Genomic DNA, 14821 nt, shown 5'->3' with positions numbered 1-14821 from the left:
GTAATGACCTGGAAAGCTCTCCATGGGCAGCAGTCGAACGAAAAGAGCACCTGGGGATGCTGGGCGTCCCGGACTGGGCGTGCGTCACCACCCGGTCCATGACCGCCCGTGCCAACACCCGCCCAGAGGAACTCGAATGGCCGGCGCCACCGCCTCCGGTCGCCCCCGCCGAAACCACCGACCGTGACGTCCCCCCCGAACCAGCTCAACCTCCAGACCTCGCTAACCTCGACCAGTGGCCTCAAGAGGGGGGGCCCACGCAAGAACAATTTCGCCAAGAACAAAGGACCTATCCGTCCCTCGAGGGACTCCGCCAGCAAGCGCTAGCCCAAAGCGCAGGGGATACCTCCGGAACTCACTGGGTCTACTGGGACAATGATCTGCTGTACAGTGAGCAAAGAATCGCGGAGCTGGGGGCCAGCCGAGTCCTAGTGGTACCCCTCCGTTTTAGAGACTTTCTGCTAAACCTGGCCCACGATGTCCCCCTGGCAGGACACTTGGGTCAAGACAAAACCTATAGCCGCCTGGTGACCCACTTCTTCTGGCCCAAAATGAGGGACAATGTACACCAGCATTGCCGATCTTGCCCCACGTGCCAAGCCAGTGGGAAGAGCGGCCGCAAACTGAAAGCCCCCCTGCAACCTTTTCCCGTGGTCACCACCCCGTTCGAGAGGGTCGGAATCGATATCGTAGGGCCCCTGGACCCGCGCACAAAACAAGGCCATCGATTCATCCTGGTGCTAGTGGACCACGCCACCCGCTACCCGGAGGCTGTTCCCCTGCGGACTGTGACAGCCCCGGTAGTCGGCCGGGCTCTGATGGGGATCTTCTCCCGGGTGGGCTTCCCCCGGGAGGTCGTCAGTGACAGAGACACGAACTTTATTTCGAAATACATGAAATCTCTCTGGCAACAGTGCGGGGTTACCTACCGGTTCACGACCCCCTATCACCCTCAAGGAAACGGACTCGTTGAGCGGTTCAACCGCACGCTCAAAGGGATGATCGGGGGGTTGGAATTGCCCCTCCGTCGCCAGTGGGATGTACTGTTGCCGTGCCTTCTTTTCGCATATCGAGAGGTTCCCCAGAAGTCCCTGGGCTTCAGCCCATTTGAACTGCTGTATGGACACCCCGTGCGCGGGCCGCTCAGCCTAGGTAAGGAAGGCTGGGAGATGCCCCCTCTAAAGAACCCACCAGATGTGTTCCGCTACCTCCTAACACTCCGCAACCAGACCCGGCGATTCCGAGAACTAGCAAAAGCCAACCTAGAGGCCAGTCAGGAGGACATGAAAAGGTGGTATGACCGGAATGCCTCCTCCATCGAGTTTGAACCTGGGCAACAGGTATGGGTGATGTCCCCCACCGAACCCTGCGCCCTACAAGACAAGTGGACAGGGCCCTTCAAGGTGGTCGAGCGCAAGGGTCCGGCTACCTATCTCATCGACTTGGAATCTTCCCGGAACCCCCTCCGGGTCCTCCACGCTAACAGACTGAAACCGCACTTTGTACGGACAGAACTCAGCCTCCTGATGGCCACAGACAATGGGGCTGAAGAGGACTCCGAGCCCCTCCCGGACCTCCTACGAACGCGGGAGAAAGACGGTTCCGTAGATGGGGTCCGACTCTCAGAGGCCCTCACCCGAGAGCAACACCAGGAGTGCCAAGTTCTCCTATCACAATTCGCCAGCCTGTTCTCCCTCACCCCAGGTGTCACTTCCTGGTGTACGCACGATGTGGACACGGGGGACAGCCCCCCTATCCGCCACCGGGCCTACCGCGTGCCAGATCGGGTACGGGCCTGCATCCAGGAGGAAGTAGCCAAAATGCTCACGCTCGGGGTCATCGAGCCCTCAGACAGCCCCTGGGCCAGCCCTGTAGTACTGGTCCCCAAGGCAGCTGCCCCCGGCACCACACCAGAACTCCGGTTCTGCGTCGACTACCGGGGCTTGAATGCGGTCACCAGGACAGACGCACATCCCATCCCCCGGGCAGATGAACTAATCGACCGCATGGGAGCTGCCCGCTACCTCAGTATCTTCGACCTGACGGCGGGCTACTGGCAAATCGGCCTCACACCCCGGGCACAAGAACGTTCTGCCTTTTCCACGCCCGATGGCCATTACCATTTCACAGTCATGCCCTTCGGCATGAAGAATGCCCCAGCAACATTCCAACGGCTCGTCAATCAGGTCCTGGCGGGGCTCGAAGGATTCAGCGCCGCCTACTTAGACGACATCGCTGTATACAGCAACCAGTGGTCCGAGCACCTCCACCACCTCCGAGCAGTACTGCACGCCCTTCAGCAAGCTGGCCTCACGATCAAGGCCAGCAAATGTCAAATTGGGCAAGGGTCTGTAACCTACCTCGGGCACCAGGTGGGAAGCGGCCTGGTGGCCCCTCTGCAGCTAAAAATTGCCGCCATCCAGTCCTGGCAGCCCCCCACTACCCAGACCGAGGTACGAGCCTTCCTGGGCCTCACGGGCTATTACCGAAGGTTCGTGAAAGACTATGGTACTATCGTGAGGCCCCTCACAGAGCTCACGTCAAAAAATCAGCCCCAGAAAGTCAACTGGACCCCAGAGTGTCAAGCTGCATTTGAACAATTGAGAGCCGCCATGTGCTCCGCCCCTGTGCTCCAGGCCCCCGACTACAGCCGGGAGTTCATCGTCCAGACGGATGCCTCCGACCATGGCATTGGGGCAGTCCTGTCCCAAGTGAACACCGAAGGCCATGACCAGCCGGTGGCCTTCATCAGCCGGCGACTCCTACCACGGGAACAACGCTGGAGCACCATAGAGAGGGAGGCCTTCGCGGTGGTATGGGCCCTCAAGAAGCTCCGGCCCTACCTTTTTGGCACACCCTTTCGGGTACAGACCGACCACCGACCCCTGCAGTGGCTGATGCAGATGCGGGGGGAAAACCCGAAGTTACTACGCTGGTCCATCTCCCTACAAGGGATGGACTTCACAGTTGAACATCGGCCTGGGCCCGATCACGCCAACGCAGATGGCCTGTCCCGGTTCTTCCGCCTCGACGCGAAGAGTCCCCAAGAGAACGGGTAACTCTCCCCGCCTTCAGCTGGGGGGGACGCATGTTGGACAGGCCACATGAAGGGCCGCTCTCCCCCGGCCCAACCAGGCCCGAACCAGCCACGCAAGTACCACACACCACCATTGCACGTCCACCGTCCCCGCAGGGACCCCTACACTCGAACCTGTTGACCCCGTAGGCCGACCCACTACCGGCCTGCGCGCCCATCCTGGGCGCCATCTTGGACACTCCACCACGAGGCCGCCTGGCCCCCGATCGACCTCAACCCTGGGCCTGGCCAGGCCTCAGACATTCCGGCACCAACATCCACCCAGGAGGTGAGCGGGCTACTTGGTCAGTCAATGGGAGCAGGAGGTGTCGATGGCTCTCACCCGCCAAGTGCCGCTCGCCCATCGCCTCCCCGGACGCTGGCTCCACCCCCCTGCTGGGTGTCTGAACCCCCTCATCCCGGACCTCCCGACCTCCAAGTGCGAGGGTCCGGACATCAAAGCACACCAGCCCTATAACTGGGGCAGCTCCAGAGCAGGACGGGAGTTGTATCTTGGAGTCGAGAGACGCAAAGAAGAACTCATCCTTGACGGACTACTGGCGCTGCCGTAGCTCTGTCTTGTGCACCCTCGTCTTGCCTGCTGGCGCTGCCGCGGCTTTGGGAACCACCCTATCCTTCATCATCGTCGGGACCTGCTGGCGTAGCCGCGGACCGTTTGTAACCACCACCTTCATCGGGACCTGCTGGCTCTGCCGCGGACCGTCGTCTGCCTTCATCCATCTCGGGACCTGCTGGCTCCGCCGCGGCCCGTTCATCTACACCACCGAGCTCGAGGATTGAGAGCTATTTTCCATCGTTTTGGTAACAAGACTGTCCCGCTACCCTTTTCCCAAACAGAGACCAGAATAGAGGGGACCCCTGAGTCCAGACCTCCTTGTACCATTCTACCGTACTTGAAGAATTGTCTATAAAGTATCGTTGAACTTTATCATTGTGTGGTGTCCGTCTGTGGGGGGGAAGTTACTTGTCTGTACGATTTACTGGAGACGGCTCTCCCCGGAGACCTCTCCCCGTATCCTCGGCCGACCCTCCCGGTCCGTCTAACAGCGGTTATCAAACGTATTATAATCTGACTGACCACGACCCCTTGCTCCATATCCTCCACGGTCATTCATGCCATAGCCTCCTCGATCATTCGTGCCATAACCTCCTCTTGACCCTCCATAATAATTCCTAGATCTCCCACTTCCTCGTCCCCTCAAATTACGCTGCTCTCGAAACACCGGGCAGTCTGCAATCCAATGCCCAAACTGTTTGCAGTATGCACATTGATTCACAGAAATGTCAGAACGAGGGGGAGGAGCATTATTGTATGATCCTCGCCCTCCTCTATTGGTCCCTCTCGTAGCCTGAACCTGAGCTAACATTACCTTCGTCTTCAATTCCTTCGCCTTCTTTTCACTACTTTCTTTCGCCTCCAATTCCTGTCTTTCATAATATTGAGCCATAGTCAATAAAGAAGCAGGGGTTGCTGTGGTCCATGAACTTTCACTCGCTTTTAATCGTTTCGCAATCTCCGGTAGGAGATTAGCTACATACTTATCAACGAATAGATGCCTGCCAGTATCTTCTGTCAATAATTGACCACTGTAATCATGGAACGCTTCCTCGAAGCGAGAGAAAAAATCAGAAACTGATTCATCCGCTTTCTGCTTACACGAGGCTAATATAGTCCAATCAATCTTTTTAGCGGGAGCAAGAGTCTTTAATTTTGTTAGTATGGCACCTGGAAGGTCTAATATTAATTTACACGGTTTACATGCTGGTTCTCTATCTAAATCAGCCTGAACAATATCTTTCCAAGTGGCCCCGAGAGTCGTCTGGTCATCAAACCTACGAATTAATCTCCACATATCAGGGGGCAATATCAACCCGAAAAATAGATCAATATCAACTAACGTCATGATACATGAAGAGATTGCACTTTCAACATTTTCATAAAAAGCCGCAGGGTTTTTACGGGGATCAGGTAACGCATTCTTAAGCGCCATAACATCTGCTCTATTCCAAGGCGTATAAACCCAATTATATACAAAATACCCTTTCGCGTCTTTGGAGCTTTTATCATCATCTGTGCCATCCCCTTTATGAGGGACATATAAAGGCGCAGCTTCTCGCATAGGTCTAACATTAATCGCAGCGATCTTATCTGTTTCAAAGATAGGGCATTCTTTGGATATCCCCGTTGCTCCGGACGTAGACGAATTCTTCGATTTTTCCAACTCCCGTAGCCGTGTCGTCTCATTACGCAGTTCAAGCAAACGCTTGAAGAAGTCGTCCGCATCTGAAAGAACAAAAAGACCTTTACGAAAATTCTCACGATCCTTGGATATCTCCTTAGGTTCTAACTCGAGAGAATATTTTCTATATCGCTCAACAACTTCATCTCCAAAATGATCTAAAAAATACAGTCGTTCCTTATCAGACCACTGTTCCATTTGTTTAGTAACATCAGAAACAGTAACAGTATTACTATTTAGCTTTCGCGCAATCGAGCGCAATTCCGTAGCTCGTTCCGTATATAACCTGGTACGCTGTGTTCGATCACTATCCTCGTCCGAGTCCTCGTTCGGAGCCGTAGGTGCGACGTACGGAGGCGGACAACGATCTAGTAATGAAAAATCATCCGTTTCATTAGTAAGGACTGGATAGAGAGGACGCCTGATAGGGAATTGACCATTAACCTGTAGATTACGTTCTCGTCTCTCCCTCTCTTTCTTTTCCTGTAATTCCTTCTCCTGTAGCTGTAAAGCTTTGTCATGTGCAGCCTTCCGCTGCACTTTCTCCGCCAAGGCTTCCTCACGCTTCGCTCGTTCACGCACCTCTTTCTCCCACGTACGCACACAATCAAACATATCTTGTCTAGACCTTCGCTGAAACAAGCACTGCTCTACATATTGTACCTTTCGAAGGTCAAACGACCCATATAGTGGCCACTGTAACTCACGATCAGTCTTAGTATACTTATGCCATAATGCACTATACATTATAGGTGGAATACCGTATTTAACATACATTTCACGATTTGGAGTCCCCTCTGGGGGAGCCGGCTGTTTTTCACTTAATCGATAATTGGTACCATTTTCAGAACAGCACATCCTACGGAGTGTGCTAAAAACAGGCATGTTTCAAAAAGTACCACGAAACCGCGATACTACAAAATGACACCTAACACGGTGCACTATTCAAATCAAATAAATCAGAGAAATATCCCTACATGCCTGCCTATGTGAGGTGCACTTCACATATTCAAATTCAAATTCATAGATTCAAAACGTTAGCTAACAAATTCAAATTCAAAATCAAAGTTTCAAAAAGCCACAGTAAGTGTCAGTAGACTACCTCACCACTCAAAAGCTTACCAATTTTCTTTTCAAACGTCCAAAGTCCAACTGCCAAGTTCTGTGGTCGAATCAGCCAAAACGGCACATCACGACAATCCAAGATCAGAATCTCAGTCGAGGACCGGCGCCACCTGGAAGGTCAGATCGGAAGGACGGGAAAACGCACCGTGGGTGCCGAGACTCGGGTCACTCAATGGCAGCGATCGCGTCCATGGCGAGTTTCCTAACCTTCGTCACGACCTTTCCTTCGGGCATCCGAGTCGCCGATGAGTCCCTTCGTGGTCGCCAATTGTCGTATTGGGTTCAAATCAGGCCTACATACTCTGCTAAACTCTCGAACACCTTGATATAGAAGTTGGCACGGACACTGGAAAAGGTAAAAGACAATTTTATTAAGACCCCATGGGGTGGTGATACATTCCTACAGCACCCTTCGGTAATGTAAGAAGTAGCACACCGAACATCGGTGCGCGACCTCTTTTATATAGTTTAATAGCAATAAAAAGATAGGCGGTTACAAGTTACACATTTTAGGTACATATAAGGTCATTTTTGGAACACAGCCAACATGTGGGAGGAGTTTCAACAGCACTGGTCAGTTAGCATGAGCATTCCTGAAGAGTGACCAATTGGTGCGTAATGCGCATGTGCGCTTGACCAGTACTAAAAATAGCTTGTTGCCGAGCAGACTAGTGACCATGGGTATCGAGAAAGGACAAAAGGGCACACTGACCACGAGGCAGCGTGTTCATTGAAACGGAAGTCAGAGGGATTCAAAATGGCCCCCGTTCGTTTTGGTCAAGTTAACAGAAAAGACCGTGTAGCTGTGCTAAACGCTAACTCAGGAGCTGCCAAAACACGACAGCCCTCACTCTATCTATCGCCCTCACTCTATCGCCCTCACTCTATCGCCCTCACTCTATCGCCCTCACTCTATCTATCTATCGCCCTCACTCTATCTATCTATCGCCCTCACTCTATCGCCCTCACTCTATCTATCTATCGTCCTTACTCTATCTATCGCCCTCACTCTATCTATCTATCGCCCTCACTCTATCTATCGCCCTCACTCTATCTATCGCCCTCACTCTATCGCCCTCACTCTATCGCCCTCACTCTATCGCCCTCACTCTATCGCCCTCACTCTATCGCCCTCACTCTATCGCCCTCACTCTATCGCCCTCACTCTATCGCCCTCACTCTATCGCCCTCACTCTATCGCCCTCACTCTATCGCCCTCACTCTATCGCCCTCACTCTATCGCCCTCACTCTATCGCCCTCACTCTATCTATCTATCGCCCTCACTCTATCTATCTATCGCCCTCACTCTATCTATCTATCGCCCTCACTCTATCTATCTATCGCCCTCACTCTATCGCCCTCACTCTATCGCCCTTCCTCTATCACCCTCACTCTATCTATCGCCCTCACTCTATCTATCTATCGTCCTTACTCTATCTATCACCCTCACTCTATCTATCTATCGCCCTCACTCTATCTATCTATCGCCCTCACTCTATCTATCTATCGCCCTCACTCTATCTATCTATCGCCCTCACTCTATCTATCTATCGCCCTCACTCTATCTATCGCCCTCACTCTATCGCCCTCACTCTATCGCCCTCACTCTATCGCCCTCACTCTATCGCCCTCACTCTATCGCCCTCACTCTATCGCCCTCACTCTATCGCCCTCACTCTATCGCCCTCACTCTATCGCCCTCACTCTATCGCCCTCACTCTATCGCCCTCACTCTATCGCCCTCACTCTATCGCCCTCACTCTATCGCCCTCACTCTATCGCCCTCACTCTATCGCCCTCACTCTATCGCCCTCACTCTATCGCCCTCACTCTATCGCCCTCACTCTATCGCCCTCACTCTATCGCCCTCACTCTATCGCCCTCACTCTATCGCCCTCACTCTATCGCCCTCACTCTATCGCCCTCACTCTATCGCCCTCACTCTATCGCCCTCACTCTATCGCCCTCACTCTATCGCCCTCACTCTATCGCCCTCACTCTATCGCCCTCACTCGATCTATCTATCGCCCTCACTCGATCTATCTATCGCCCTCACTCGATCTATCTATCGCCCTCACTCGATCTATCTATCGCCCTCACTCGATCTATCTATCGCCCTCACTCGATCTATCTATCGCCCTCACTCTATCTATCTATCGCCCTCACTCTATCTATCTATCGCCCTCACTCTATCTATCTATCGCCCTCACTCTATCTATCTATCGCCCTCACTCTATCTATCGCCCTCACTCTATCTATCGCCCTCACTCTATCTATCGCCCTCACTCTATCCCCCTCACTCTATCGCCCTCACTCTATCGCCCTCACTCTATCGCCCTCACTCTATCTATCTATCGCCCTCACTCTATCTATCGCCCTCACTCTATCTATCGCCCTCACTCTATCTATCACCCTCACTCTATCTATCACCCTCACTCTATCTATCACCCTCACTCTATCTATCTATCGTCCTTACTCTATCTATCGCCCTCACTCTATCTCTCTATTGCCCTCACTCTATCTCTCTATCGCCCTCACTCTATCTCTCTATCGCCCCCACTCTATCTATAACTTGCCCTCACTCTATCTATTGCCCTCACTCTATCTATCGCCCTCACTCTATCGCCCTCACTCTATCGCCCTCACTCTATCTATCGCCCTCACTCTACTAATCTATCGCCCTCACTCTATCGCCCTCACTCTATCTATCTGTCTATCTATCTATCGCCCTCACTCTATGTGTCTAACTATAGCACTCACTCTATCGCCATCACTCTATCTATCGATCGCCCTCATTCTATCTATCTTTCGCCCTCACTCTATCTATCGCCCTCACTCTATCTATCGCCCTCACTCTATCTATCGCCCTCACTCTATCTATCGCCCTCACTCTATCTATCGCCCTCACTCTATCTATCGCCCTCACTCTATCTATCGCCCTCACTCTATCTATCGCCCTCACTCTATCTATCGCCCTCACTCTATCTATCGCCCTCACTCTATCTATCGCCCTCACTCTATCGCCCTCACTCTATCGCCCTCACTCTATCGCCCTCACTCTATCGCCCTCACTCTATCGCCCTCACTCTAGCTATCTCTCGCCCTTCCTCTATCACCCTCACTCTATCTATCACCCTCACTCTATCTATCTATCGTCCTTACTCTATCTATCGCCCTCACTCTATCTATCTATCGCCCTCACTCTATCTATCTATCGCCCCCACTCTATCTATAACTTGCCCTCACTCTATCTATTGCCCTCACTCTATCTATCGCCCTCACTCTATCGCCCTCACTCTATCTATCGCCCTCACTCTACTAATCTATCGCCCTCACTCTATCGCCCTCACTCTATCTATCTATCTGTCTATCTATCTATCGCCCTCACTCTATGTGTCTAACTATAGCACTCACTCTATCGCCATCACTCTATCTATCGCCCTCACTCTATCTATCTATCGCCCTTTATCTATCGCCCTCACTCTATCTATCTATCGCCCTCACTCTATCTATCGCCCTCACTCTATCTATCGCCCTCACTCTATCTATCGTCCTCACTCTATCGTCCTCACTCTATCGCCCTCACTCTATCGCCCTCACTCTATCGCCCTCACTCTATCGCCCTCACTCTATCTATCTATTGCCCTCACTCTATCTATCGCCCTCACTCTATCTATCGCCCTCACTCTATCGCCCTCACTCTATCGCCCTTCCTCTATCACCCTCACTCTATCTATCGCCCTCACTCTATCTATCTATCGTCCTTACTCTATCTATCGCCCTCACTCTATCTATCTATCGCCCTCACTCTATCTATCGCCCTCACTCTATCTATCGCCCTCACTCTATCTATCGCCCTCACTCTAGCTATCGCCCTCACTCTATCGCCCTCACTCTATCGCCCTCACTCTATCGCCCTCACTCTATCGCCCTCACTCTATCGCCCTCACTCTATCGCCCTCACTCTATCGCCCTCACTCTATCGCCCTCACTCTATCGCCCTCACTCTATCGCCCTCACTCTATCGCCCTCACTCTATCGCCCTCACTCTATCGCCCTCACTCTATCGCCCTCACTCTATCGCCCTCACTCTATCGCCCTCACTCTATCGCCCTCACTCTATCGCCCTCACTCGATCTATCTATTGCCCTCACTCGATCTATCTATCGCCCTCACTCTATCTATCTATCGCCCTCACTCTATCTATCTATCGCCCTCACTCTATCTATCTATCGCCCTCACTCTATCTATCTATCGCCCTCACTCTATCTATCTATCGCCCTCACTCTATCTATCTATCGCCCTCACTCTATCTATCTATCGCCCTCACTCTATCTATCTATCGCCCTCACTCTATCTATCTATCGCCCTCACTCTATCTATCTATCGCCCTCACTCTATCTATCACCCTCACTCTATCTATCGCCCTCACTCTATCTATCGCCCTCACTCTATCTATCGCCCTCACTCTATCTATCGCCCTCACTCTATCTATCGCCCTCACTCTATCTATCGCCCTCACTCTATCTATCGCCCTCACTCTATCTATCGCCCTCACTCTATCTATCGCCCTCACTCTATCTATCGCCCTCACTCTATCCCCCTCACTCTATCGCCCTCACTCTATCGCCCTCACTCTATCGCCCTCACTCTAGCTATCTGTCGCCCTTCCTCTATCACCCTCACTCTATCTATCACCCTCACTCTATCTATCTATCGTCCTTACTCTATCTATCGCCCTCACTCTATCTATCTATCGCCCTCACTCTATCTCTCTATCGCCCCCACTCTATCTATAACTTGCCCTCACTCTATCTATTGCCCTCACTCTATCTATCGCCCTCACTCTATCTATCGCCCTCACTCTATCGCCCTCACTCTATCTATCGCCCTCACTCTACTAATCTATCGCCCTCACTCTATCGCCCTCACTCTATCTATCTGTCTATCTATCTATCGCCCTCACTCTGTGTCTAACTATAGCACTCACTCTATCGCCATCCCTCTATCTATCGATCGCCCTCATTCTATCTATCTTTCGCCCTCACTCTATCTATCGCCCTCACTCTATCTATCGCCCTCACTCTATCTATCGCCCTCACTCTATCTATCGCCCTCACTCTATCGCCCTCACTCTATCGCCCTCACTCTATCGCCCTCACTCTATCGCCCTCACTCTATCGCCCTCACTCTAGCTATCTCTCGCCCTTCCTCTATCACCCTCACTCTATCTATCACCCTCACTCTATCTATCTATCGTCCTTACTCTATCTATCGCCCTCACTCTATCTATCTATCGCCCTCACTCTATCTATCTATCGCCCCCACTCTATCTATAACTTGCCCTCACTCTATCTATTGCCCTCACTCTATCTATCGCCCTCACTCTATCGCCCTCACTCTATCTATCGCCCTCACTCTACTAATCTATCGCCCTCACTCTATCGCCCTCACTCTATCTATCTGTCTATCTATCTATCGCCCTCACTCTATGTGTCTAACTATAGCACTCACTCTATCGCCATCACTCTATCTATCGATCGCCCTCATTCTATCTATCTTTCGCCCTCACTCTATCTATCGCCCTCACTCTTATCTATCTATTGCCCTCACTCTTATCTATCTATCGCCCTCCCTCTATCTATCTATCGCACTCACTCTATCTATCGCACTCACTCTATCTATCGCATCTCTCAGGGGCACCACAACATCACTATGCACTACCACAGGATCACTGAACGCCACAGCATCATTTGTCGCCACCACAACATCACTCAGCGCCACCACAGCATCAATCTGTGCAACCATTCAACAACAACTGGTTCAAATATATTCTATCAATGTTTCAAGCATTATTACAAATGTCACAAAAAGATGTTAATATTTCACTTCTGTTCTTGTATTTTCGTCACAATAAAATACACTGAACATAATCTTCACAAACGTTATTTACAAAAGTTTAAGCTATTGCCATTATAAATTACAATAACTTTTATTTAAGTATTATTTAAAAAAAATTAAAAGCCATTGTTATTTGTAATATCAATACATCTAAGCCACGTAAATACAACACATATTGCATTACAAATGCTATAGGTGTCACATTTGCAAAAGTTATAGCAATTGGCATTGTAAATGACAAAGCTATTAATTTCACTATTTTCAAAACCAACACATAAATAAAAAAATGTGTCATTTACATTACCAAAAGCCCAAACTTTCCTAATGCAAGACCTATGGCATTGCAAATGCTTGTTTGGTAAAGTATCCACTTCCGCTCGTTATGATTCTGTTGAAGCTTTGATGCAAGTTTTTCCATATGCCTAATTTATACAGTGCCTTTGTTCACTTATTGCCTTAAGTTGATAGTTATACTTTACTCTCTTTCTCATTTCCCAATTGCTTTTTCAAGCAATATTAAGTAGCCAGTATTTTGCAATGCGAGTGACTTCATAATCTTTTCACCTCGTGTCTTTGTTTCAGGGTTTGCAAGACTGTCGGTGTAAAAGCAGGGGGCTCGCCATCGGATGCTCTCTGCAAAGACAACGTTCCCCAGCTTTATAATACATTCATTAATTGTATGCATGACTACACAACGGACAGCCGAGGAGATTTTGGGGCTTGGTAAGACATCTAAGACCTCAAATTGTTCTTACAGCAGTCAGAATATTTATGTTAAGATTAGGGTGACCAACTGGCATGGGTGCAAATTCAGGACAGTGAGTGTAAAAATTCAGGACAAAGGGTCCAAATTCAGGACAAAAATTCAGGACAGGAGGTCAAAATTCAGGACAAAAGGTAAGTTTTACAGACACATCAGAGAAGGTTGCGCAGTAGTATATAAGTAAGTAAATAGACAACTACTAAAGTACAAGTGAAAATAAGTTTATATTAGGTTGATACAATTGTGCACTTCATGGTTTGTCAGTATGCGCACAGCTTTAAGCAAAAGTGCAGGTCTTTTTGTGGTAACAAAACCGCCCCCACCCTTCCAGCTCCCAGAGAAAACGCCTGAGGCCCGGTCCGGCCAGTCTGGCCTTGATACCACCCTCCAATGGCGCCCCTCATATTCACATAGACCCTCACTCATGTGTATTTAATTTCTTCTATAGTGCTACTCATCCCAAGTATGTGGAACATAATGTTGGAGTGTGTTACAACACACACATATTATATAGAGACAATCACTCATATAAATGTGAAAGTCAATGTGTAGGAAATGTTGCTTACAATAATGGGGCTTACAATGTGTAATCATACTTTCATCCATCATTCAGTCTTTCACCATTCATTCTGTCCTTCCATCTGTGTGCCTATCCATGTCCATACTTAGAACAACAGAGTGGAGAAGGGCCCAAGGGGAATTAGTTTATAGACCTTGTGGTATCTTGTCCCCCAACTGTACAATTAAACACACGGAAGATGCCACAGGTCTTTGTTTGATCCAAACACAATGCAGAGCCTGTAAAGTATTCTACAGAGGTAGCTGGAACTAAAAGATTACTATAGTACAGGAGACACACAGAGGATAGTGAGTATTGAAATACAGTTCAGAATAAGAACCCACTTCAGAATGAGAACCCATAAAAAGTACCCATCAGCCCACTCAATAGTGGAACTTCGTCATCTGGGATTTCATGTTCGAAAAATGGTGTCCAATCAGCCCTTCCTCAAGGAGAACTTGAGGCTAGCTTAGGACCCAATGGTTGAACCCTCAACCAGAGAGGATGATAGAGTTTGAAGGCTGATAGGGCTTAGTTGCAGTGCTCGAAAAAGTGTAAAAGAATATTTGAGACAGAAAGAATGGTAATCCAAGTGATTAAAAATACCTATCTTGATGTCAATAAGGAAACTTTATTAGGTCTGCCCATCAAGATGGTATGATTAAAAGCAGAGTGATAATAGCAGAAAGAATGGTTTGCTATTTACCATAGATGTTGTGTGGTCAACATGTTTCAGCCTTCACAGGTTTTCGTCCGGACCTATAAATCACTACTGCAACACTTACTTTTCGTGCTGTGTAAGACAAACTACAGACAATCTTAAAAGTGGTGTATTATCTCCTGTGGAACAACACAAAAACAGAGAAAACCACACAGCAGAGAGTTATGGTGATTACAACAATTATCATATGTTTATGTATATGCATACATTTATACACTGTGTTTTTATTTATAACTTACCCAAATTTTTGGGATGAGAAACCTCACCTCACCTGGCAACGGCTCAGGATAAAGGAGGCCATGCACTAAAAAGAATCAATTCAAATAATGTGTTTTAGTTCATCATATTGATTGGATCAGTACATCCAAATTGATGTTCCAGTACAGATACAAATTGGCAAGGAGGGCGGCCAAA

The 14821-nt window shown here is 49.5% G+C and overlaps 1 protein-coding gene across 3 annotated transcripts in view; it reads left to right on the top strand.

Annotated features, from left to right (window-relative positions):
* TBCD (tubulin folding cofactor D) overlaps positions 1 to 14821 on the top strand; it is a 2437462-nt gene that overhangs the window by 1831573 nt on the left and 591068 nt on the right. For all 3 annotated transcript variants that reach the window (XM_078654702.1, XM_078654704.1, XM_078654703.1), the window contains one exon: positions 12947 to 13087. In XM_078654702.1, the coding sequence (XP_078510828.1) occupies positions 12947 to 13087 (141 nt within the window). The remainder of the gene's footprint in view (positions 1 to 12946; positions 13088 to 14821) is intronic.

Source organism: Lissotriton helveticus, chromosome 7, assembly GCF_964261635.1.
Source record: "Lissotriton helveticus chromosome 7, aLisHel1.1, whole genome shotgun sequence".
NCBI lineage: Eukaryota > Metazoa > Chordata > Amphibia > Caudata > Salamandridae > Lissotriton > Lissotriton helveticus.
The sequence above is the reverse complement of the archived record's forward strand: the minus strand, read 5'-3'. Positions and strand labels throughout refer to the sequence as shown.